The sequence below is a fragment of the Bufo gargarizans genome, chromosome 8, assembly GCF_014858855.1.
Source record: "Bufo gargarizans isolate SCDJY-AF-19 chromosome 8, ASM1485885v1, whole genome shotgun sequence".
Taxonomy (NCBI): Eukaryota; Metazoa; Chordata; class Amphibia; order Anura; family Bufonidae; genus Bufo; species Bufo gargarizans.
In genome coordinates, this window is record NC_058087.1 from 175291531 (window position 1) to 175318699 (window position 27169).

Below are 27169 nucleotides of genomic sequence, written 5' to 3' on the forward strand. Positions count from 1 at the left end.
GGGTTGTTTGAAACTGTCCAGTGGGTACAGTCAGACCAGGGAGAGACACCCCCTAGTGGCATTCTCAGGAGGAATAACAGAGGGATGGCACAATGCAGAGTTCTAGGATCAGTTAGGAGACCTGGCAGCATAAATGAAAACTGCATGAAGGACTTATGTGGCCTTTCTGCAGGAGCCTTATGCTGAGCAACGAAACAAATATGTGTGTCCCCCCCCCCCCCCCCCCCAATAAAGTGATACCAATAGGAAATACCACTGAGATTTCAGTAATGGTAATTCTGTAATTCAGCCATTAGGGGGCGCAGCAGGACTAGCATCTGCACAAGCCTATGAGTGATGATGTGTGAGATTCTTGCACTGGGGCTCAGGCAGTGATTCCAGAGGCAGAGATGGGACCAGCAGTCGGCAGCACTGGCTCCTCCAGGATGCACAGCCCGAGCACCGAGGGACTACACCAAGCAGAAGCCTCTGTGCAGCTCCACATCCCCCGAGACCCTGGAATATACAGGTGACACACAGTAATACTACCTCCATCTGTCTGTCTGTCTCATATGTATCTGTCTGTCTTCTCTTTCGTTCAATTGGTCTGTTTATTTATCTGTCTCATATCTATTTATCTATATATCCCGTTCTCATCTCTATTGTCTTTCTTTTTTTCATATAATTGGTCTATTTTTGTATCTATCTCATATCTCTCTCTATTTATCTATTTTCCTTTTTAATCATTATATAATTGGTCTCTGTCTCTAATCTATCTATATATTTCTATGGTACTTTCACACTAGCGGTTTCCTTTTCCAGCATTGAGTTCCGTCACAGGGGCTCTATACCGGAAAAGAACTGATCAGTTTTATCCCCATGCATTCCGAATGGAGAGCAATCCGCTCAGGATGCATCAGGATGTCTTCAGTTCAGTCTTTTTGACTGATCAGGACGTAGATAATACCGCAGCATGCTACGGTTTTATCTCCGGCCCAAAAAACGGAAGACTTGCCGGAACGCCGGATCTAGCATTTTTTTTTACATAGGAATGTATTAGTGCCGGATCCGGCATTCAAACTCAGACTGAAAAAAAGGTGAAAAAAATAAATGCCAGATCCGTTTTTCCAGATGACACCGGAAAGACTGATCTGGCATTTCAATGCATTTTTCTGACTGATCAGTTGGCATACGTTTTGCCGGATCGCTCTGCCGCAAGTGTGAAAGTAGCCTATCTATATCTATCTATCTCTTCTATCTATCTATCTAGCAAGTGTTCAGTAACTGTGATGGCGGGTGCCAGCGGCTGATGAAGCAATCCAGGCTTCAAAAACTAATGAATCCAGGAAATCCAGGAAATCCACGGCACTTCCTTCAGTAAAAACGTAAGTGTTTATTCACCAGAAATACAACGTTTCAGTTCGCACAGCAGTGATTGAAAAAGGTTCCAGTGTGAGAACCGAAACGTTGTATTTCTGGTGAATAAACACTTACGTTTTTACTGAAGGAAGTGCCGTGGATTTCCTGGATTTATCTATCTATCTCATATCTATCTATCTATCTATTATCTATCTATCATCTATCTATCTATCTCCTATCTATCTATCTATCTATTATCTATCTATCTATCTATCTATCTATCTATCTTATATCTATCTATCTATCATCTATCTTGTATCTATCTATCTATTATCTATCTTATATCCTTCTATCTCCTATCTATCTATTATCTTTCTCCTATCTATCTATCTATCTGTATGTCTGTCTATCTATCTATTATCTATCTATCTGTCTGTATGTCTATCTATCTATCTATTATCTATCTATCTGTCTGTATGTCTATCTATCTGTCTGTATGTCTATCTATCTATCTCTCTCTATCTTCTTTCTTTCTGTCATTCCTGTATACTGACTACTTGGTGGATGTGTATATTCTTGGGCAGTACTGAGTGGAATACATTGTCCCCTCGGGAAGGATCTGTGATGTCATCGTCAGACTATTTATATGTCACCTCCACATGTGCTGCACCTGATGATCCTATAAAATTATCTCCTGGGTTAATGCTGAGGCTATCCCAGGTCCTCCCAAACGTTCCTCCTCCCATCACCACCCTGGAGTCTCCTACCATAGGACGGGGATATGAATAGCTGCGGATGATTTTATGGAGGTGACATCTGGCCTGTGAGCAGGAATAACTACCATAGGCGCAGGCCGGTTGTACCTGTCAGGGGATCTAGTCTTTACTGCTTCCAACCAGACCTGGCCAGGAACATAGACAAGAACATTCAGTACATATCTGGACAATCTTCATAAGTGCAGAGAGAAGGATCCCGCTCACATTCAGCATCCACATCCCTCAGACAGGTGAGGTCTATGCGGCCCCCGTGTAGACAATATAGGGGGCTGCCTGTAATGGGCGTATCACCGCGTGCTGATGTCCGGCATATTGTGAGCGTTTCTGCCTTATACGGCCTCATCCATGTGGCCAATGCACATTGTTTTTAGCTTGGTTTTTCTATACTGCAGTTTTTCATGTGCTCATTGGGGTCCAGGAAACTGAGATATGTGGTGCTATTTGCCAGGACTCTTGGATTGGTTCTTTTTATTTCATCACATGGACAACAAAAATGTTTTATTTTTTTTTAAATGATTATTATTGGGGGGGGGGGGGGGGTTAATCCTTACCTCCTTACCTTTGTAGAACATTTGAGCGGTCAGTGATCTCCAGCTTTCTAGGCAGAAGACTAGCAAACAGCTCCACAAATCTCAGCTTTTATGAGATTGTCATGTGTGCACGAAGGATATTGGGTTATTGTTTTTTTTTTGTGGAGCAAGGTATTAATACAGCACTTTGCCGTCTGTTGTATTGCTTAGATAGATACATTATTTATATATAGATACAGTGCTCCCTCAGGATACAGTATTTTCAGCATACAGCGGTCTTTTCTGACCCATCGTAAGTTGAAACTAGACTCAACATACAATGTCTCCGACTCAGGTCCAACCAACCAAGGTCACTTCTCTGGTAAACTAGCTGGATTAGTCGGTAGTTAGCAGCTATTCCTGACTGTTATATGTAAGGACTTGTCCCATTTGTCTTAGTTATCTGCTTATTTTTCTTAAATCTTAATTTTCTCTTATCCTGGATGACATTTTGGGGCTTTGGAACCAATCACTCAACTTACAATGGTTTCAACATACAGTGGTCGTCCTGGAGCCAATTAATATTGTAACTTAAGGGACCATTGTATATATATATATATATATATATATATATATACATTGATGATAGATAGATAGATAGATAGATAGATAGATAGATAGATAGATAGATAGATAGATAGATAGAGATAGATAAATGATATATATACAGGTGAAACTCAAAAAATTTGAATATGGTGCAAAGGTAATTTATTTCAGTAATGCAACTTAAAAGGTGAAACTAACAGATGAGACTCATTACCTGCAAAGCGAGATATTTCAAGCCTTTATTTGGTATAATTTGGATGATTATGGCTTACAGCTTATGAAACCCCAAAGTCAACACTAGAGCCTTTCTCAAGCAAAAAGTTGGCTGTTTCAGTTAGATGTAGTGCTGTCAGATTTTTGCTTTAAATAGATAATGTAGATAGATACATAGATAAATAGATAGATAGATAGATAGATAATATAGATAGATAATGTAGATAGATAATATAAATAGATATATGGTAGATAGATAGATAATATAGATAGATAATGTAGATAGACATATTAAATGTTTTAAAATAACAACGCTCAACCATTTTCAATGAGCCCCCACAATGCCATTCTTCTGGAAGCCCACAATATGCTCCCTTCAAATATGTATTGTCCATTGTCTTGAAGTCATGGACCCCCCGAATCAGACAGAATTAGGCTGCTTTCACACAGTCAGTGTTCGGTCAGTGATTTCCATCAGTGATTGGGACCCTTAACCAGGTGCACATCTATAACACAGAACAGGAGCAGATCTTTCCCTTATACCTTATGTCTGTGGAGGCTCCAATCCTGGTTTTGGCTCAAAATCACTGATGGAAATCACTGACCAAACACTGATCTGTGTGACAGCCTTTGACCAGAGCACCGGCTTTAGTCTGACTCCGGAGCACCGGCTTTAGTCTGACTCTGGAGCCCTGGCTTTAGTCTGACTCTGGAGCACCTGCTTTAGTCTGACTCTGGAGCACCGGCTTTAGTCTGACTCTGGAGCACCTGCTTTAGTCTGACTCTGGAGCACCGGCTTTAGTCTGACTCTAGAGCACCTGCTTTAGACTGACTCTGGAGCACCTGCTTTAGACTGACTCTGGAGCACCGGCTTTAGTCTGACTCTGGAGCCCTGGCTTTAGTCTGACTCTGGAGCCCCGGCTTTAGTCTGACTCTGGAGCACCGGCTTTAGTCTGACTCTGGAGCCCCGGCTTTAGTCTGACTCTGGAGCACCTGCTTTAGTCTGACTCTAGAGCACCGGCTCTAGTCTGACTCTGTAGCACCGACTTTAGTCTGACTCTGGAGCACCGGCTTTAGTCTGACTCTGGAGCACCGGCTTTAGTCTGACTCTGGAGCACCGGCTTTAGTCTGACTCTGGAGCACCGGCTTTAGTCTGACTCTGGAGCACCGGCTTTAGTCTGACTCTGGAGCACCGGCTTTAGTCTGACTCTGGAGCACCGGCTTTAGTCTGACTCTGGAGCACCTGCTTTAGTCTGACTCTAGAGCACCGGCTCTAGTCTGACTCTGTAGCACCGACTTTAGTCTGACTCTGGAGCACCGGCTTTAGTCTGACTCTGGAGCACCGGCTTTAGTCTGACTCTGGAGCACCGGCTTTAGTCTGACTCTGGAGCACCGGCTTTAGTCTGACTCTGGAGCACGGCTTTAGTCTGACTCTGGAGCACCGGCTTTAGTCTGACTCTGGAGCACCGGCTTTAGTCTGACCCTGGAGCATCGGCTTTAGTCTGACTCTGGAGCATCGGCTTTAGTCTGACTCTGGAGCACCGGCTTTAGTCTGACTCTGTAGCACCGACTTTAGTCTGACTTTGGAGCACCGGCTTTAGTCTGACTCTGGAGCACCTGCATGAAGTTTAGATTTGTTCTTATTTAGGAAGAATTCTACATTTTGCAGACATTTGTGGTGGAGCCCATACAAAATTGTGTCCTAGAAATGTTTGTTCTCTCTTTTGCTGGAAATAATAAGCTTCCATGTTACACGGTTGCATCATATTATTCAGCGGGTCATTCCTATCCCATACAACACATAATCCAGACACATTCCACAGATACCATGTAACGATCTAATGTTAGAACCGGTTACAATCAGACGGTTGTTCATTTGCACCAAACGAGACTGTAGGATCTGCTTTGTGATTCAATGATCCTATTATGTTGCTTGCAGGCTCGTCTAAGATAATATATCCTAATGTTATTATGCATCAGAACCAATGGCAAACTCAGCTCTGCTGCATCTGGCCATATTGCCCCTGTACAGATTACAGCTATCGTTTCTGCCAACCTTACCCACACTTGATGACTGAACAGTAACTATGCGTATCTAGGTATGCGCTTATACAAGCAAGTGGCTGAAGCCCTGCCAGATATTATTTACTAAGAGTCCTGACTGCCAAGAGGGGTCAGACCTGCACAGCAAACAGTCCTAAAATGCAGCACACGGCACAGTACTCAAGTATGTATCTTGCATGTTCCAGATTCACAATGTCTAACGGTCCTAAGAAGAAACTCACCCAGAAGCTCAAAAAGACCCTTCCTGTGACGGGTCCCCAAGCTCCAACCTTGTATGAGTTGATGCAATGGTACTGCATGACCACCAACACTCACGGCTGCCGGAGGATCGTGGTGTCCAAGGGTCGTCTACGTAAATGGATCTGGATTGCCCTGACGTTGACTGCGGTGGCTCTGATCTTCTGGCAGTGTGCCCTGTTGATTATGTCCTATTACTCCGTGAGCGTCTCCATCACGGTGAACTTCCAGAAGTTGACGTTTCCAGCCGTCACCGTCTGCAACATGAACCCCTACAAGTAAGAAACTGGGGGGGATCTCTGTCATTGTAAGGGGTGGTTTGGGATTCAGATTGTATGTCCATCAAGATGAGGGAGGTCTACTAAACTAAAACCTGAAAATGATGGGGTGACCATAGTTCACCCCAGTCGCTTACACAAAAGCAGGTTACCCCATAGCTATCATAAATGATCTCCACCATGGAGAGAAGGGTTGTTGCAAAGGGAATAAGACCAACCAGGGCTGGACTCCCTCCTCCTACAAGTAGCCTCAATGCTTCTCATGTCACAGTCACAAGGGCCCATGTAGCTAAGATTTAAGGAGCTGAGCATTTCCATCTCTGGCATGTTAGTGTATTCCACAAACAGACCATTGATTTTAATTAAAACAGTCTAATGCTTCATTTCCCAATGCAGGGGAATAAGAGACTGACTGGTGGTTTCTCCAACACATTCACTGGGTTCCCTACAGCCTGTAAATTAACTTATTGCCAGGATGCCCTTCTGAAAAGAAGGGATATTCTAAATAGGACAACCCCTTTAAGTGACTACTTCAGCCCTTCCATGTCTATGGCAGAATATATCAGATTGAGAGGTATCCTGTAGATCATAGTATATGTGATTGTTGTATCATATTAGTAATGGTTGTAGAAGGATGCAATCCGTGACCCCGGATAATTCACTATTCCGTACATTTAGTTAGAGATTGGCAACCTGATGCCATGGTTTGGAGAAATTACTGGCTGTTTGACTCTTACTAGTTCATAGAGTCATCCCCTTTTTTACTCAAGGGCCTGGGGTTGACCACCTATTGTGGCCCCCAGACCAACCAACAACTAGGCACCAACCCAGGAGAACCACTGTGTGCATGGATCCTATGGGGCAGCACACAGAGTCCCTACATGTCCATGCGCCACACCCAAAGACACTTTGTGTGCCGTCATATAGTGAGGCACCAGATTCCACCCTGGAAGCCTCCCTCTATAGTACAATATAAAGTACTAACAGGCCAGAGACTCTTTGGGCATAGCTGCAGAGGGTGAAGGGGTAGAAGTTGCACCAAGGACCCTGTGCCGCGTACCCCAGTATAATAAATAGCACTTAGATATATAGGTGCTGTATTACAGATTTTGCATTAGCGGCTGAGAATCTTCAGGTTACAACTTTGATGGAACCATCTTTTAAAAGGGTCTAACTTTCATGGAACCATCTTTTAAAAGGGTCTAATCATGGTCTGGTAGAACAATGGGGAGGTCCGAGGATTGGTGTAGATGCTAAAATGTCTGTGGCTTCTATAAGAATCATGAATATTGTATTGTGTAGGTCACTACATCACCTGGGACCTCCTAAAGTTTTTGTCCTCATTTCCTTTCTCATCCCTTGTCTGCACACTTACCGAGTCCTTAAACGCCATGGACAACTTCGGGTCAATTTTTTATTTTGTTTTGCGTTTTACTCATTTTGGGTTAAAAATAATTTTTTTCAATTAGTCTTTATTGTAAAATGTCTGCAGTCTATTACTTCTCATCCCATCAGCTGATGGCACATGTGAAGCCTTATCGCTGATCACCTTACCTAATAAACCCTCATTGAAGCCATATTCTTATCAGTTTAATAAAGAGTTTAGCTATGAGTTTTTATGAGGTAAGAGATAAGGCTTCACATGAGCAGTCAGCTGACGGAAAGCAGGAGTAACAGTCTGCAAATAGACTAGATTTTTTTTAACCCATTTTTAATAAAGACCAATTGAAAAAAATATATTTTTAGCCTGAAATGAGTAAAATGCAATCATATAAAATTGCCCCAAAGTTGTCCATAGCCTTTAAAGGGGTTGTCCCCTTCACTGCCCAGCAGTACCAATGAAGAAGTCTATACTTACCTACTCCCCACCACTCCGTTCCGGCTTGCTGGCTGTCTTCACCGGACTCCAGGCCCTGCCTGTCAGCTTCCACACAGACAGGCATACATGCGCATTTGCAACAAATGACTGTCCTCAGCAGTGACTTGTCCCCAAGCGTCAGTGAAGTCACCACTGAGGCCAGCAATTGGCTGCAGAGGTGCACGTGACTCTGTCCATGTAGAAGTGGACAGGTAGTGACAGGAGCTACAGAGCCAAAACGAAATAGTGGGGAACAGGTAAGTATGAAATTCTTGATAGGTAATAGGGAAGGGTGTTAAAAAGAAAGGAAAAGAAAAGGCCAATATGGCCCATTGACCCTTACACACTGGGGCGGTGAACTTGTCCATGGTTCCTCAGGCAATATTATTAGGCATCTGAAGGCCACTGTCTTGTGCAAAGGAGGAGAAAGAAATCTTAAAAAACTGGGCGGACAAGGAGATGGGTGTGTGGTGTGAAGTAGACCCTGAAGGGAACCCAAATGCAGAAGTTGGCAATCTTCTACATAGACCCATCTATGTGTATCTGAAGTTCTTTCTTCTTATCTCCTTCTTCTTGCTCGAAGGAGCCAACCCCACCAGCGAGCTCCATGTATGTGAAATACTTGTTTATCCTTTACAAATATTGTGACACATTCTTCAACTAAACACTTAAGAAGTACACGGAAACAGGCATTATGTTGCGTAAATACACAAGCTATGTATCCTTAATTAATGTCCATCACTTAATTAAGGATGACATGAAGGCATGCTGAAGAAGGTGCCTAAAAAAAATAGTCATGTCTGTGCGCTGTGAGAGGGAGGAGAGAGGAGGGGGTTCTGTCACAGAGAAAGCGGTAATGTCTGGATGACAAAGAAAATAACCAATGATGGCTAATCTGGCCGACCGGAAGTACGGTAGAGATCACAATTCCTGGATCGGGAAGTGAAGGCGAGAGAAGTCAGCTGAGCCTGCAAGTGACACGTGTGTAGTCAGGTTTTCATCTTCGGTGGCAGATGTGTTTTGGACGGTTCCCGTGGTATAATTTTAGATCTTGAAGATTAAAAAAGGAAAATCATCTGCTAATAAATAATTATCACATTCAAAGTGATTATGGCTTGGGAGTATAATTGCGCGCTTGTGAAAGCGGTGAATCATCACTCTGCAGGGATCTTGTGATCTCACGTGATGTCCGGGCACGTTTGCTCATCGCACTTCTCAGGGAGAATAGTTAAAGAGACACGCGGGTTCATTATCTGGTTAAGAATGGAAAAAAGCGGCCTAGTAATTAAAAAGTCAACAAGTTATGGCAAAGGCATCCATAAGTCCATGGACACCAGTGGAGGTAGCATGTCCTCAAGTCCATGGACACCAGTGGAAGTAGCATGTCCTCACATCCATGGACACCAGTGGAGGTAGCATGTCCTCACATCCATGGACACCAGTGGAAGTAGCAAGTCCTCAAATCCATGGACACCAGTGGAGGTCGCATGCCCTCAAGTCCATGGACACCAGTGGAGGTAGCATGTCCTCAAGTCCATGGACACCAGTGGAAGTAGCATGTCCTCAAGTCCATGGACACCAGTGGAGGTAGCATGTCCACAAGTCCATGGACACCAGTACAGGTAGCATGTCCTCAAGTCCATGGACACCAGTGGAGGTAGCATGTCCTCAAGTCCATAGACACCAGTGAAGGTAGCATGTCCTCAAGTCCATGGACACCAGTGGAGGTAGCATGTCCTCACGTCCATGGACACCATTGGAGGTTCCGTAGCATGCCCTCAAGTCCATGGACACCAGTGGAGGTAGCATGTCCCCAAGTCCATGAACACCAGTGGAGGTAGCATGTCCTCATGTCCATGGACACAAGTGGAGGTAACATATCCTACCTTCCTTTCTAGTAGGGTATAGGGCTGTGATGGCTAACCTCTGACACTCCAGCTATGTTAAAACTACAACTCCCAAGATGTACACTTGCTTGGCTGTTGTCAGAGCTCCATGGTAATGAATGGAGCATGCTGGGTGTTGTAGTTTCACCACTGCTGGAGTGCCAGAGGTTAGCCATCACTGGTATAGGGTATATAGTAAAGGACTGCTTTGTATGTACATTATGTTACTGATCTCAAGTTACAGCCCGTGTTTTAGCCTCGAGCTGCATTCACAATACTGTGTCCTTCAGAGCTGAACTCCCCCCAGCGTTCTCTTCTTGTTCCATGTCTGCAAAATGCTCACTGTAGAGATTTGTCCTCAATGGACAAGGAGCTGTGAAAGAAGAAAGAACTGTCATTATAGCAACTTAGATAAGCTGTTAGAGGCGTGTCTGTCGACAGGCTTGCTGACTGTTTCCCTGTAGCAACCAGCAGAATTGGGAATGCAGCTCTAACAGATATTATCCAGGAGCAGTAGAAGCTAGGTAATAAGTTATGTATTTTCAAAGTTACTCTACTTTTTATTGAGATTATATCTATCACTGAATATATAAAGGGGGGGGGGGTTCTGAAGGGCATTTTCTGCAGGACCAACTCTCTAACCAGGCAAATTGCCTGGTAAGGTTGTTACTACTGAGACACCACATTTATTTTCCTCCATTGTGTTGTTCTTTATTAATATGTAAATTAGGTATTTGGTGCACCGTGGGTCGGGCACTTTCCGCTCTGCACCAGAGCTTCTTTGCTCTGCTCGCTTGGGGAATTCACAAGGCCAGGCATCTCGTCTGGACCCGTAATCTCACTCCTTCTCCTCTTAGATTACATTATGCGTCCCTGACTTCATCTATCACCCGGAAGAGAAGGTGCTCGGCTTCCTTCAGCTTCAGGATGATGTGATTGGCGCATGCGCAGTACATCCGCATCTGTTTCCCCAGGTGTAATCTATAGTGCAGGGACAAGACTACAGGCACAGACAGGATGGCTGATCTGGTCAATCCAGGGGAGAGGAGTGGCTGACAGTGCAAAGCAGAGGAGCAATGCCGCCCCTCGGTGCACCGAAGACCTGATTTGCATATTACTAACAAGTCAGATTACTCAGGAACCATTCAACAGATCTGCCTGATTGAAGTATAATTTTACTCAGCAGGATCAACCCTGCCAGGCATTATGCTTGGTTGAAAGTTGAACATATCCTTTTAAGCGTATGATTTCCAGGACATTACGGTCAGTTAGCGCCTATGAGTAAGTCCGTTTTTTTTTCTGATTCGCTTTGAGCTATGTTTCTTTTCCCACACGACATAAATATAATATGGGCATACATATGCATTGCATAACATCCATTAGCTGAGCGGCGTGTTTCTGCTTTACCCATCCTTCCCATACAATGCAAGTCACAAAACGCGTTGTGTCATCTGTAATTGCTGCCTCTTTCTTTCCGACACGGTACAAAGACATGAAAATATTGTAGCTGAGGGATATAACCCGCGGTTATAGATGAGAAGAAGGAATGCATTGTTCCAGTTTCTATGGCCTCGGACCAGTGCCCCCTCTCACAAGTTTTTAAAGTCCGCTCAGTGCTCACCCTGCTGGCAAAATGCCTACATTTATTTCTCCTACAGGACGTTCCGTGTGCCGCTCAGCGGGGCGCCGCCTACCCCATATGGCCGCGCTGCTGCTGCCTCCTCCTTCTTATCCGACCGGAAGAGGAGGACTGAGCTCGCAGCTGCAGGGCGTGGTAACATACAGGCGGCAGCGGCGCCATCTTAGAGGCTAGCCTGAGTCTTTAATGAGTGGGGTGTTTTTCTTCTCCCTTCAGCTAAGGGTAAATGTACGAGGAGAGGAAGAGTTAGAATGCACTCAGCAGCGCTACAGCGGCCGCGATGTGTCTCCCTGCTAGCACTAGAATGATGGCCCCCTCATTGTATACAGAGATATGGGCTATGACGGTATAACCTGGGCATCTCCTCTTCCATGCATCAATTTTTATGTATAGCTCGTATAAGTTATACATCTTGCAGTTATATGGACCATGATGCTGGTATAACCTAGGTATTAGCCTGTATTATACAGGAGACGCCCACTTGCCCAGGTTATACCAGCATGGTTCATATCGTTGTATACAAGAAGATGTATAACTTATACCAGCTGTACATATATAATTATATACAGGAGATACCCAGGTTATACCAGCATGGTCCATATCACTGTATACAAGCAGATGTATAACTGATACCAGCTGTACATATATAATGATATACAGGAGATGCCCAGGTTATACCAGCATGGTCCATATCACTGTATACAAGAAGATGTATAACTTATACCAGCTGTACATATATAATTATATACAGGAGATACCCAGGTTATACCAGCATGCTCCATATCACTATATACAGGAATATGTATAACCTATACCAGCTGTACATATATAATTATATACAGGAGATACCCAGGTTATACCAGCATGCTCCATATCACTATATACAAGAAGATGTATAACTGATACCAGCTGTACATATATAATTATATACAGGAGATACCCGAGTTATACCAGCATGCTCCATATCACTATATACAAGAAGATGTATAATCTATACCAGCTGTACATATATAATTACATACAGGAGATGCCCAGGTTATACCAGCATGGTCCATATCACTATATACAAGAAGATGTATAACTTATACCAGCTGTACATATATAATTATATACAGGAGATACCCAGGTTATACCAGCATGCTCCATATCACTATATACAAGAAGATGTATAACTTATACCAGCTGTACATATATAATGATACACAGGAGATGCCCAGGTTATACCAGCATGGTCCATATCACTGTATACAAGCAGATGTATAACTTATACCATACATATATAATGATATACAGGAGATGCCCAGGTTATACCAGCATGGTCCCTATTACTATATACAAGTAGATGTATAACTTATACGAGCTGTACATATATAATTATATACAGGAGATGCCCAGGTTATACCAGCATGCTCCATATCACTATATACAGAAGATGTATAACTTATACGAGCTGTACATATATAATTATATACAGGAGATGCCCAGGTTATACCAGCATGGTCCGTATCACTATATACAAGAAGATGTATAACTTATACCATACATATATAATGAAATACAACGATTATCCCTTGTTTCATTGTCCTATCGCCCACCTTTGACCAAGCATTGCCCATCTTCAAGCCGACCCCGCTCAGCAGCTGCCAGGGCTTAGAGGGAACACTGCCTCAGACTATAGTATAAAGTGATACATTGTAACAACTTCCCTGCCCTGCAAACACCTATATTTGCTTTGCTTAGTAATTAGATTACAAGCCTGCACCTTTTACAATGTATCTGCAGTATATAAAAGTCTATATGTTATACGCTCATATAGTAGATAACACCTTAAAGGAGCACACCGGGCAAATGCTACATGCTGAGTTCTGCCCAGTGCTGTGCCTGAGAGGAGCGGGCATGACACAAAGATTCGCAACGCGAGAGGGAGAATCCATGTGCCTCTAAAGGGGTTATCCCACAAATAATGTAAAATGAATTCATTCAACCCTAACCCTGAATGTGAAATGAAAAACCATATCGAACCAGTCCTGCGCCTCACATGGATCCAGAGATCTCCCCATTCAATGCTCCGATTGCTCTGCTAGATGTATTTCAAACTGGCTGCTTAGAGGATGGGGGTGTCCTTTCCCCAGGGCGTGTCCTTTCTGCTGCAGCTGTTGACAGTTGAAGGATGGAACTGAGCATATATGTCAACCTCAGGGAGCAGGACAGAGAAATCAGAAAAAAGAACAAACAGCAGGTGGCGCTATACATATTCCTTTCATTGAATAACTTAGTAGCTATAAAACATTTTTAATTACAGCCAATAACAAAAATATTCAGATCCAGATGCTGGTTTGAAAACTGTAGAATATTGTTCATGGGACAACCCCTTTAATTTGACAAATCCTATACATTATGTTATGTCTAATGCCCAGTTTGAAGGGGAAGACCATGACTTCAATCTTGTGTCAGGCTCCTCCCCCTTGGGATGTGCACTTGTAGGAGTGGAAAAGTCTGTGCTGATTCATTACTTAAAATGTCATTTCACCTACAAAGACCCAGATTTCCTGCTAAATCTGTGTTCTCCAACCTGCGGCTTTCCAGCTATTGCAAAAGTAGTACAACTCCAATCATGCCGAACAGCCTGTGGCTGGCAGTTGGAGAGTGACAGAATGGGAAAAGCTGAGCTATAGGATAAAATGTTGGCTTCCTTTAGCCACCACTAGGGGGAGTTGAAGCGCATACTGTTTAATCATAGAAGTCAATTTATAAATAGAAGGCAGCATGCTCCTAAGCTCCCCCTAGTGGTGAGCAAAGGCAGCTAGAAATTATTTCCCTGACTACCAAAATTCTTGAGATTGACGGGGTATGTTGAGAGTTGTAGATTCACAACACAGGTGGGAGACAACTAGTCTAAACCAATTGCACTTGACTATATAATGCATATCTGTTGATTTATGTATTTTTCAGGTACAGTGTAATCAGACCATATCTGCTCGGATTAGAAAAGGATACTTTACAATACCTCAAAGAGCTATATGGATATACAGAATCCTCAAGTCGCAGGCGCAGAGACTTAAGGACGCCACAAAACATGTCTGCAGCCGAATCCGATTACTTCAGCAAGATTAGGCTATTTCCGGTGAAAAGCATAAATGACAATCAGGTGGGGACCGAAAAGATTGCCACACGAAAAAGGAGCAGCATGGATGCCAGGGTGGCTCACAGGAATGCAGAGATCACCGATGAGAACATTGTGGGCTACAAGTTGGTAAGTAGTGGTGAACCTTCTTTGCTTGTTCTATACAGATCACTTCTTAGCAGTCATCTCATTATCACCAGAAGCAGGATTACATCAACAGGTGATACCTAGATAGACAGATAGAGGACACAGGATCCATCAAGTGCAACAGGCAAATATCACAGCTTATCTTCTCTCCTTCCCTGCAGAATGGCCTCTGCACAGGTCAAAGAAAACCATGTCTAGAAAACCATCCTATAGACACCAAGGTGGTCCCGGGTGTCGGACCCCCATTGATCATTGAAGAACAGTCTCGGAGTAACTTTGGAAATTTGAAAAACTGCATTAAAAATTGTACTAGCTGCTACTTCCAATCAGTCAGCACCCCCCGCAGCTGAGCAGGGCCCCTATAGTGCTACATACTTTGCTGCATTGCCTATGGGGCAATATCTGTTTTTTCCCCCCTTCAAAGCGTTGCAAGGTCTACATGTCACCAATCCCAATTCTATGAACCAGCAAGGGGTGCTTGGAGATGTGAGCTCAGAGTTCATTCCAAGCCCCTAGAGTCTTCAGTGCAGCGGAGGGTGAGGTTCTTGGCTTTAGAATTCTTTATATATGAAATTTTGGCATTCCTGTCTTATAACAGTGCGACCCCAACAACAGCACCGACTGCACAATCTTTACTTTTAGCTCGGCCACCAGCGCCATCCAGGAGTGGTACCGGCTTCACTATATGAACATCCTGGCAAAAATACCTATGGAGAAGAAGATTGACATGGGTTACTCAGCCGACGAGCTGTTGATCAACTGTTTATTCGATGGCAAGCCCTGTGACGCCAGGTTAGTATTCTGAACCCCTGGGAAAACCAGTTTGTGTTCCATGTGGGTATTTCTGAGGGTCAAGTCTGCACAGAAGGCTCAGCACACGGATCATATCTGTAGACATTAGATGGCGGTCCTGCTGGGTCCTCGCCAGTCTGTCTGGGTCCAGGAGCATATCCCCCATCATGGTTATATGCTATATGTCTGATGGTGTGCTATATGTCTGATCGTGTGCTATATGTCTGATCGTGTACTCAGTGGCGTGCCTAGGGTGTTTGGCACCCGGGGCGGGTCCTTTCTCTGGCACCCCCCCAATGCTTAAAAAAAATTGTACCCCCTCACAGTAGTATTGCCCTCATTGTACAACTTTAACAGTAGTTTTGTACAGATGTGTGCCCCCTCACAGTAATAATGCCCATTATGCCCCTTCATAGTAATAATCCTCATTGTGCCCCCTTCATAGTAAAAATCCCCACTGTGCCCCCTTCATAGTAATAATCCCCATTGTGCCCCTTCATAGTAATAATCCCCATTGTGCCCCCTTCATAGTAATAATCCCCATTGTGTCCCCTTTATTGTAATAATGCCCATTGTTTCACCTTAATAGTAGTAATGCCCACTGTGCTAGTAATGCCCTCTGTGCCCCCTCCATAGTAGAAATCCCCATTGTGCCCCTTCACAGAAATAATGCCCACTGTGCCCCCTTCACAGTAATAATGCAAACTGTGCCCCCTTCACAGTAATAATGCCCACTGTGCCCCCTTCACAGTAATAATGCCCTCTGTGCCCCCTTCATTGTAGTAATGCCCTTTGGCTCCTTGCCCCCTCCATAGTAGAAATGCCCATTGTGCCCCCTCCATAGTAGTAATGCCCTCTGTGCCCCTTTCATAGTAGGAATGCCCTCTGTACCCCCTCCATAGTAATAAAGTCCTCTGTGCCCCCTCCATAGTAATAAAGCCCGCTGTGCCCCCTCCATAGTAATAAAGCCCTCTGTGCCCCCTCCAAAGTAATAAAGCCCACTGTGCCCCCTCCATAGTAATAAAGTCCTCTGTGCCCCCTCCATAGTAATAAAGCCCTCTGTGCCCCCTCCATAGTAATAAAGCCCTCTGTGCCCCCTCCATAGTAGTAATGCCCTCTGTGCCCCCTCCATGGTAATAAAGCCCTCTGTGCCCCCTCCATAGTAATAAAGCCCTCTGTGCCCCCTCCATAGTAATAAAGTCCTCTGTGCCCCCTCCATAGTAGTAATGCCCTCTGTGCCCCCTCCATAGTAATAAAGCCCTCTGTGCCCCCTCCATAGTAATAAAGCCCTCTGTGCCCCCTCCATAGTAATAAAGCCCGCTGTGCCCTCTCTGTATTAAAAAATAAACCATTCTGTGCGCCGCCGGCTTGAAGGAGGGGAGGAGCGCGGGGAGCTGAGCGGTGAGTGACAGGACCCAGCTCTCTGCACTCCAGCAATGAGCGCTTCCACCTGTATCGATGAAAGCGCTCATTGCTTCTGGCACCCCCCTGAGAGCCGGCACCCGGGCGGACCGCCCACCCCCCCCCAACCCTTTTAGTACGCCACTGCGTGTACTATATGTCTTATCATTTGCTATATGTCTGATTACTGTACGTCTGATTATGTACGATATAGTATATGACACATGGATACCTATCAGGTTTTACCGTCTGCTTGGACATTACTCATCCGCCGGACCAGCTCAACATTAAGATATTTTAAATAACGGCATTATGCAAATTTCTAGGTAGTGCCGCCGTGTTGTCAGCGATCCCGGATATGAATCCTCTGTAGGCATGAAGTAGTAATTGCAATTACAAAAAAAAAACAACAAATGAATTAAGAAAAGTCTTTCAAGCATGTAGCGAGTATCTTCACTATACTGCTCTTTAATAGTAGATGCAATTAGCATGTGACTGACTGGAAATATGTTATATAGTAATGATGGTAGCCATCTTTGCCATATACTATTGGTGAGTAACCGTAAATTTTTAGGGGGTCAGGAAAGGGGAGGCTGGAGATAGTCCCTTTCTATTGGCAATTTTAGTATAAAAAGTAACACACTAATATGTTTTTCTGCAATACGTACTGTAGTAAGGGGGCATTAAAGTCCAACGATGGGGGTCTGTGGTGTGGAGGTATCACACTGGGAGGTGCTTCCTTTTCTGCATGTAGACCCCTGGTTTTAAACCTCTGGAATTAAAGGGATTATCTAGTATGAATAACCCATTTTTAGGGTCCTCTTCTCTTGACCAGAGTGTATAAGGGTTAGAAGGAGCGACTTCCATTCTGGAGGATCTTCCCTGTCCTGCATTGCACTGACAATCTGTTGAGCACTGTGTACTGCTTAAGTTCCCCTGTGGTGGCGCTGAAGAGCAACTGAACACATCCTGTGAGGTTCCTGCACAGTTTACAGCCAATCGGTTCCCAGCAGAAGAGACTTTGTGATCATCTTAACTATGTGGAACCCATCCAAGGTGGACAACCCTTTTCATTGTCCATGGCTTTGAGTTTATGTCCAACGTCTTCAAGAGCATTAGTCCTATCACGCAATGTTTGTCTCAGCCACCTCTAAGGCCGTGTTAATTTCCATTGCAGGAACTTTACCCTGTTCAACCATTCACTTTATGGCAACTGCTACACCTTCAATGATGCCCAGCAGAAGCAGCTGTTGGAGTCCTCCATGGGTGGTTCGGAGGCTGGTAAGAACTCTAGCATATATTTTCTATGACCTTGGTTAAGCTGTTACCTATGTATATTAACAGTCTTGGTGCTCCTTGTTCTTAGGGCTGAACTTGATCATCTACATCGATGAAGAGGATTACAACCCATTCTTGGTTACAGCAGCAGGCGCCAAGATATTGGTGCATGATCAAAACGATTTTCCATTCATTGAAGAGTCAGGAACAGAACTCGAGACGGCTACGGAAACATCTATTGGGATGCATTTGGTAGGTGAAGAATGAGTGCTTTGTGTAATAGTTGAATGTGAGAGAGTAGCTCTAAGGAGTGCAGAGGTAGAAGGTATCTGAGAGGGCTTAAAGACTTAACTACCACATATGAAGATCTCATATGGCAAGTGGGTTGTTATAGATTTTGCATTAGGCCCAGGAGCTCCAAGTTACGTCTTGAATTGTACTGTAATGATACACATCTTCCAGCTTCACAAGGTTCTGCTAGAGTAGTCCAAATGGCCCTGAAGATGGCCATGATGCTACAAGTCTTCTTATGTCTTCACATCTCCTGACTGGCTCTACATGAAGTACACTACTTTGGCCTCTGACTAGTATAAAACAGGACCAGACTTTCTTAGTTAAATTGTCGATGAGACATGTTACATCAGTGAAGATCCAAGAGACAACCTGAACCAAGACAATATGGCTTCTTTCCACTGGGAATGCCACTCAAACGGGCACTACTACTAATAGAAACCAGGCACGATTGCTGCAGTGTGGGCCACACTGACCAGCTGGACGTCCCTGCCACGTGGCAGGCTGAACGACGTATCCTAACTTTCTAATGAAAGAATCTCTGCCCAGGATAGTTAATTGGAGAAATTAATTTGAATGCCTATTATTATGAGTTACATTTTAATGGATTCATAACATCACTTCCCTTGTTTCTACCCCCCCCCCCTCCTTAATTGATCTATGTACGTGTGCTGCACGCCTGATGTCGGCTTCACCTAATACCCGTGACGTGAAATAAATCAGAATTTAGCATAAGTGAAATATGAGGCCGGGTAATTGGTGTCAGTCAGGTAGTTCTGGATGTTGGAAGATTATAATTTACTTGGAAAAATGTAATGATGAGTGATGAAAGAATCTATTCTGATCACTGTATGTTTATTCCAGACAGAATCTACTAAGTTAAGTAGCCCGTACAGCGAATGCACCATCGACGGAAGTGATGTCCCTATCCAGAACTTGTACAACAAGAAATATACTTTTCAGGTAAATAATAATATGTTGGTAAAATATGTGATACTGTAGATTGCTAAATAGATGATAGATATGAGATAGATAGATAGATATGAGATAGATAGATAGATAGATAGATAATGGACACCTGGAAACTGCTCCTTGTCTATTACATACATTACATCTCGTCCATGTCCATCCTTCTCGCAGATTTGCCTCTATTCCTGTTTCCAAATCGAGATGGTGAAAACCTGCGGATGTGCCCACCATGACCACCCACTACCCCAAGGGGCGCAATACTGCAATTTTGATGAGATGCCCAGTTGGAGTAAGTGGCATCACTCTTGGTTACATCACTTTGAATATCATTGTCGGTCTGATGGACCTGTTAGATTACTTATAATGCCCCCAGCGCTATTGGCTATTAAATAAACATCTTGCCCTCGTTCTTTTTTAATCCCTCTTGAGGTAGACCATTACACAGTGTGACTGCTCGAACTGCAAAGAACCATTTCTTATATTTCGTCCACATGTCAGGAATGCCCCCTGGTCCTTGGAAGGAATAAATCCTGTGCCAGTTCTTTGCAGCGACCGCTCATGTCTACATGGACATAAGATCCCTTTCCCAAGCCCGATTTCTCTAGCCTCTCATGATATAATCTAGTCACCGCCTTTGAACCCTTCCCTGCTCACCAATATAATTTTACAATGTGGAGCCCAACCCTGAATCCCACATTCACGATCTGGTCTTACGAGGGGTATGTTAAATCAGAATCACTGGCTTTTTTCTCTCTTTTCATAAACCCTAAAATCAAACTTGCTTTTGCAGTTGCTGCCTGACATGGAGTACTGAGCTTAGCTTACTCCGAACCAGAATACCTGAGTACCCAGCTGTTTCAGAATAGCTCCGATGCTGGAACTTGGCTTCTGAACTACACAGCTCCATCCATTGTGTAGTGGACGAGGTTGGTAGCCAGAGCGCTGCTTGAAGTGTATACACAGTGGATGGAGCTCTGTGTAGTTCCAGCGCTGACCTTCAGCAACGAAGCTACTCTGAAATGGTTGAGCGGCAAGGGTGCAGGTGGTTGGACCTCGACAATCAGATGTTGATGGCCTTTTCTGAGCCAACCCCTTTAAGCCCTGCCCCTTGGACCACCCACTTTGGGGCAGAGCTTTTTAAGCCCCCCCCCCCCTTTTGTGACCCAATTTGACAGATCAGATTCAGATATTCTTTGTATATGATGATAATAATTTATCAATCGCTTATTTTTTCATTTTTCTCCCCGTTTTTCTAGTTTACTGTTACTTCAAGCTGCACAGACAGTTCGTCGAGGAAGAGCTGGGGTGTCAGAGTACCTGTCGCGAGACCTGCAGGTGAGATTTCCGTCATTTACCGCACCAGAAAATCAGGGCTGTTGGCATGTATGGTCTAACAGATAGGGGATAACTAACTGATTGTTTTGGGATCCCACCGCCGCTTCCCCCACCGATCCTCAAAATGGATGGAGCAACAGGGCACCTGCTCAACCTGTCGCTCCATCAGATCGTGGAAAAGGGACCCCCCAGTTCTTAGGATCAGTGGGTATGGAAACACTTGCAAACTTGGCACAACCCCTTTAACTCTTAGCAATTATACTCACATAACAGGAACACGAACAATTGCTAGGCTCCGGATGACCTTGCCAGTTTGCTTCTTGATCCCTTTCATCTCCCCCGGGACTTCTCTAGTTACTACTCCTCCTTTGTTCCATGTCTTGCATTACGCTTTGGGAAAGTATGTGTTAGACTCTCATATAAAGAGAATATACATTTTTGTCTTTTCAGTTTTAAAGAATGGACGTTTACCAGAAGTGTGGCCAAATGGCCCTCAATTAGTGCTGAGGTAAGACGATCATTGCTCCTTCTCCTGAAGGCTAACTATATAATAGAGGCTTACCATTACTTGTTCTTAAGAAAGCCATCAGACCTTCATTGCATACAGTATGTGTATGTGGGTTGGCCTTCACCTGCAAAAGAAATAAAGTCCTATTATCTATGGCATGGACCCAACAGCCTAGCAGGCGTCAATGGAGTCCTGGTTGCTTAGGAGAAGAAATAGTGAAGAACCCCATTAAATGACAGCTAGATTAAAGAGATATTCCCATCTCAGAATGTGCTTGCCGCGATCTTGGGATTAAAGGGGCTGCGGCTCCATCTCCCAAGTTTTTGCTAGCAGGGAATGTGGCCCCATTCACATGAAGCATGTCTTTATTCTAAAGATTCATGGAAAACTCATCAGTCAGATTCCCAATGATCAGAAAGAGAAGGCATATGTACTATGGACCCCCCCCCCCAATCTTGTGGGTCCATGAGGCACGTATTGTATCTCACAACTTTCCCATGTCTATCTTTTCAATCAGGAATGGACATTACGAGTTCTGTCCTGGGAGCTGGGAAGCAGAATAAACAAAAACCTGACCAAGTAAGTATCTGCAGATACCTGAGGTGGGCATAGATGCAAAGACATACTATGTTCTGTAGATCTCACTAGGGTTAAAATAGTTCTGATGTGGATTGTTGTATTGTAGTATTTTCGTTGGCCAGTTGTTGCTAAATGCTATTACTGCAGCAACAAAAGCCAATAATGATTCTTAAAGGTGCTGTCTCATTTAGAAAATTCCTTCTCACATACCCTATTTCTTAGATAAAGATGGGATTGCTCCATTCAGGGCACTCATTTATTAGCCAGAGCCAAAAGGGACTACAAATCTCATCCATAATGGAATACTTTCTTCCACGTCATCCGGAACCACAGCCAGCAAACACAGAAACTGCTACCAGTCTTCCTTAACCACCACAGTTGGTAGGAAGCTAAGGCTACCGCTAGGTGCTCCACTAGAGTTGGCCACAAGGCCGGATGGACTTGGCTGCTAGGGACCCAAGTTATGTCTGTGAAATAAGGTAGCGGAAAACTGGCGCATGCTTGCTAAAAGTGGATCAACCAGAATGACCAGGCGGAAAAGAGTAGTAGATAAGCATGGTCAGAACCAGGGGACACAGATAGGACCCAAATAGCAGAGCCACGTCACAATACCAGGAGAATCAGTAGAAGAAAATTCAGGAGAGAAGGGGTTAATCCAGAAAGCAAGCTATGTTCTGTACACAGAGGATTAACCAGCAACAGTGAGCAGGTTCAAAGAGAGCCAGGAGACTCTACACAATCACCAGCAGCTGGCCATGACTCAGTGACTGACTTAAATCCCTCGCCTAGCTCTTGGTTTGGACGCTGAGCCAGGGACCTGATTGGCTCGACTTCTAGCCTCACTGATAAGTTGACCAGCCGGGGCTTGACTGGTCTGCATGGCAGCCCTCTCAGCACAGGATTTTGTAAACTCCTGACGCCATCTCTTATTTTGGAGGACCCAGCATCTCCAATCATTACATAAACAGTCCACTGATTTCAATGAGCTGTGTGTAATGCTTGATTTCCCCCGTGGTGGCGCTGCAGGGAAATTGAACACTTGCTGCCAGGTTCTCGACAGTTTCTAGCTGATCGCTGAGATTCCCAATAACAGGACATGTAGTGGTCAGCTTATCATGGGGGGAACGCTTCTAAAAAAAAACAGGGATTGTCTCAGGTGGACAACCCCTCTAAGTAGGCTGTGACAAATTATACATTTTATATATTATGTAATGCAGTGACATCAGCACTATCCTGCTCATCTGAGCTTGCATTTTACCGGTATTGATTTACCACATTGTCATCTTCCTAAGAAGGTTGCTGACATTGTTGGCTTCATATAAAATATCTAAGTCAAGAGAATTACTAGGGATTTAATTAGTACTTTCCTAAATTAAAACAGGGCAGTATCTGCACAAACAGGGAAGTGCCTAATTTGTGGACTGTGTAGGTGGCAGTGATCAATATGGGCAAACGTATGCTGGTTTCACACTTACTTTTCACTAGGTGAAACTCGAAAAATTAGAATATTGTGCAAAGCTCATTTATTTCAGTAATGCAACTTAAAAGGTGAAACTAACACATGAGACTCATTACAGGCAAAGCGAGATATTTCAAGCCTTTATTTGTTATAATTTGGATGATTATGGCTTACAGCTTATGAAACCCCAAAGTCACAGTTTTGAGGTCACCTTTGCTCAGGGGGTATGGATTAATTAGCTGACTAGAGTGTGACACTTTGAGCCTAGAATATTGAACCTTTTCACAAAATTCTAATTTTAAGCTGCATTCATGCAATTCCTTTTAATTTGCATTACTGAAATAAATGGACTTTTGAACGATATTTTAATTTTTCGAGTTTTACCTGTACATATTCCTATGAGAGGTGCACCCTACTATGTATTCACCTAATGATGTACTTGGTAAGGATTATTTTAGTAGGAAGACTGCCTTTCCCTAATAGGAGTTCTCTGCTTGGGACAATCCTGGTTTTCTTGACAATAAGCTGATCAAAAAAGTGTCCACTTGCTAAAATCACCAGCGATCAACTGTAATCTGTGGGAAAACCTGCCAAGTGTTCAGGTTCCCTTCAGTGCCACCACAGGGGAAACTGAGTATTACACATGTCTCTGTATAGCCTGGTAATGCAAGAACGGGGCAGGTCCTCCATATGTAACTACTCTCCACTCTAACCAATTAGGGGATACCTCTCCATAAATTCAGAATTCTCTAACAGGGTATATGAAAATGGCTTTTGTACATTAGACAGCCTCTTTAATTCAACCAATATTGGTCCACCTGGACTAAGTATTTAAAGGGGTTATGCCATGATTGATGTAAAAAATGAAAATCAGACATCATATAGTACAAGACAATACCTTATAACAAAGCTAAAACCAGCCCTGTACCTCACGTGGATCCAGAGATCTCCTTATTCATGGCTCCAATTGTTCTGCTAGATGTATTTCAAGCGGACAGCCTGGGGGAGGAAATATTGCTGGTGAGGAATGTGAAGATTTAAACTGAGCATGTGTACCCATCTCAGTGAGGTGGACAGAGAAATAAGGAAAAGAACAAACAGCAGGTGGCGCTATACACATACATTTTATTGAATAGCTCAGTGGCTGCACAACATTTTGAATTACCTGCAATTACAAAAGTATTCAGATCTAGGTGCTGCTATGAAAAATGTGGAATATTTCTTGGGGGGAAACCCTTTTAAGTTGATAGCACGTTCATGTACTTAGAATTCCTCTTCTGCTTTTTTTTCTTTTAGAAATGATCTAGCAAATCTGGACATTTTCTACCAAGACTTGAACCTCAGAACTATTGCTGAAAGTCCTTCCTCCAGTGTAAGTCCTCTCTGCTCCCTTTCCTGTGACCAGAAACTCTACTTGAAGCTTCTGGGTTCCAATGCAAAGTCTGTAATATGACCCCCTCCTCCAAACAACGTGCCAGGGGGTGGAGGTGCCCTTGGGCTCCCTTAGCCACCAGGGCATGTGTGTTCTTGCTTTTCAAGTCCTGTTACTTTGGGAACATGAAATATGACCACTGTGAGTTAAAAATGTCTTAAAAACAGATGTTCTAACTCACCTTCTTCTCTATCAATAGCTCACAAATCTTCTTTCAAACGTCGGAGGTCAGTTGGGCCTTTGGATGAGCTGTTCCATGGTCTGCGTGCTTGAGATTGTGGAGATATTCCTCATTGACTCTTTTTGGGTGGTCTTACGTCCGAAGTGGCAAAAGCTGATTAAATGGTGGAAAACACGTAAACAAGAAGACGAGGAGCTGCAGCACCCTGATTCTATGGCCGGTCATGACAATCCTGGCCTAACGGAAGAAGATCCACCAACATTCAACACAGCTCTTCATCTTCCTCACGTGGACAACTGCCAAGTACCAAGAACACCACCTCCCTTGTACAGGTCTCTTCAGATACAATCAACTTTCAGTGGGCATCCTGTGAACTTTGATGATGAAATAGAAGAAATGTAAAGTAATTAATCGTTCTCCTCTTAGAAACGTTTCCTAAAGGAGAGATTGTTTCCAAGGCTTTTGTTAAGAAGCCATAGTTCAAAAGGGATCAATAAAGAACAACAACATGAAAGTTGGTTGTATTTTAAACCAATTCAGAGACATTTAATGCTTTGGAAGACTCCAGGGCTGTTTCTATGTAAAATTCTCAGTAGCTAATGTTTTATACAGTATATGGTGCTAGTTTAGTATTTAGTGTATACTTCAAGAAGGTCTTCTATCCCTCACAATGTGCCACAATTGTGTTGACAGAAAAGTCAACATTTGTTACTGTAGCTTGGTCAACTGACCACTAGTTCTTAAATTTTTGTACATTACGCTGATTATTTTTGCACATCCTATTCCTCTGAAGAGGTATCCTGGTGGCAGTCCTTGCCTGGTTAGTGTAAGGAACACTAAAACAAAAAATATTGCTATCCAGTAGATCCCTTGGCCATAGACAGCTAAAGTCGTCATGCTGAAAATGGTCATAGCATAGTATCAAAACATTTCTAATTTGTGGTTGGAGATAATATTTGGAATTTTTTACTTGGCAGATAGGCATTTACATGCTGTGATTCACTCATAATGACCGGACTGTGCCTTTAATCAAAGACTAATTCCTTCAGTTAGTTAATTGAAGTGAATTGTTAGGAATTGGATATGTGGTGTCGCCAGTCCTGGGCATCATGGGCATGTGTCCCAGGTCTTATGCATGGTGTCCTGTAACTGTCCTTAGCAGTGATCTCCAAATTTGATTGAATCTGTGTCTTCCCAGTATCCTACAGCATACCATGTTTTTTGCACAGTCCACCAGCACCCCTGGCATGGACAGTTAGCAAAAAGTCTACTGCCAGCTTGAGGCAAGATGGACTATCTGGACCACAATGTTGACCTTATGAATGTGTTAAGCTTCCTCAGGTTTTGAATGGGTATCCAAGGCCAACACCAGCTTACCAGCTCTTCACGTTGAGCCATCCCACTGAAGATTGTGTGTATTGGGGTAGCGGCAACATCTGACACCAACGAAGAGTTATTTTAGATCAAATCAATTACTATGAAATAGCCTTGTGTTTCTTCATCAAGCTTGGCTATCACGGAGACCCAAAGATCATCTAGCGTCTCTCTCATCATTTGTCTTTCCATCAGACTTTTAGAGTGTTTTAGATGATTGTGACAACGTTTAATGACTACTGAACAATTCTACTTTTATCTTTTACTGTTGTCAATATGCTCGAGCACAATTGTGCTGTGCACAAAATGCTGCTATGTACAAAACTTATTGGCCTGTTCTATGGCCACAGAAGAAGGGGTCAAGCAATATATGTTCTCTAACGATGTACGTGCCTTTAGGTTAACCGAGCAGGGAACTCATGTATATGTATGAGGCATGTATGTATATGATGGCATATTTACATTCATATGAATATTTTTTTAATAAAATATTGTGAATAATCATGACTGAGAATCAATGAAGCAACTCTTCTGTGAATCAGCCAGCTGGCAACCGTCCTGATTTATGGCCCTTCAGTCCATGGGGGCTTGAGTTAATGTGTTCCTGGAAAAGTCCAAAGCTCTTATGGGTGGAAATATGAAAGCCTATAATGACAATGTTACTGAATCCCCTTTCCAGTTCTAAGGGAACCCCAACTGGTGATATTTTGATGTCCTTCATTTTGCACAGCTTATATCCTTGGTTGTCAACGTGCCATGTGTTGAAGGCCTCAGATTTGGTCTTTAACTCTATCAGAGAGCAGGGCATTGAGTTCAGCCAGTGCCACAGAGCTCATTTACACGGCTATATGGTGTTTGCCGATCTGTGAATTTTTTACTGCTAAGATCAGTTCTA

At 43.6% G+C, this 27169-nt stretch overlaps 1 protein-coding gene across 2 annotated transcripts; it reads left to right on the top strand.

Moving 5' to 3' along the window:
- The first annotated feature begins 397 nt into the window (after positions 1-397).
- On the top strand, positions 398-26788 carry SCNN1G (sodium channel epithelial 1 subunit gamma). 2 transcript variants are annotated; one of them, XM_044304880.1, is made up of 13 exons: positions 398-508; positions 5692-6021; positions 14357-14657; positions 15274-15467; positions 18046-18149; positions 18235-18398; positions 19302-19400; positions 19578-19695; positions 20663-20741; positions 21192-21249; positions 21767-21828; positions 24584-24659; positions 24919-26788. In XM_044304880.1, the coding sequence occupies exons 1-13, from the start codon at positions 426-428 to the stop codon at positions 25300-25302; spliced, it is 2052 nt and encodes a 683-aa protein (XP_044160815.1). In that variant the 5' UTR covers positions 398-425; the 3' UTR covers positions 25303-26788. The 2 variants fall into 2 exon arrangements, with proteins under 2 accessions (XP_044160815.1, XP_044160816.1); XM_044304881.1 differs by lacking the exon at positions 398-508 and adding an exon at positions 2117-2344.
- Positions 26789-27169: the final 381 nt, after the last annotated feature.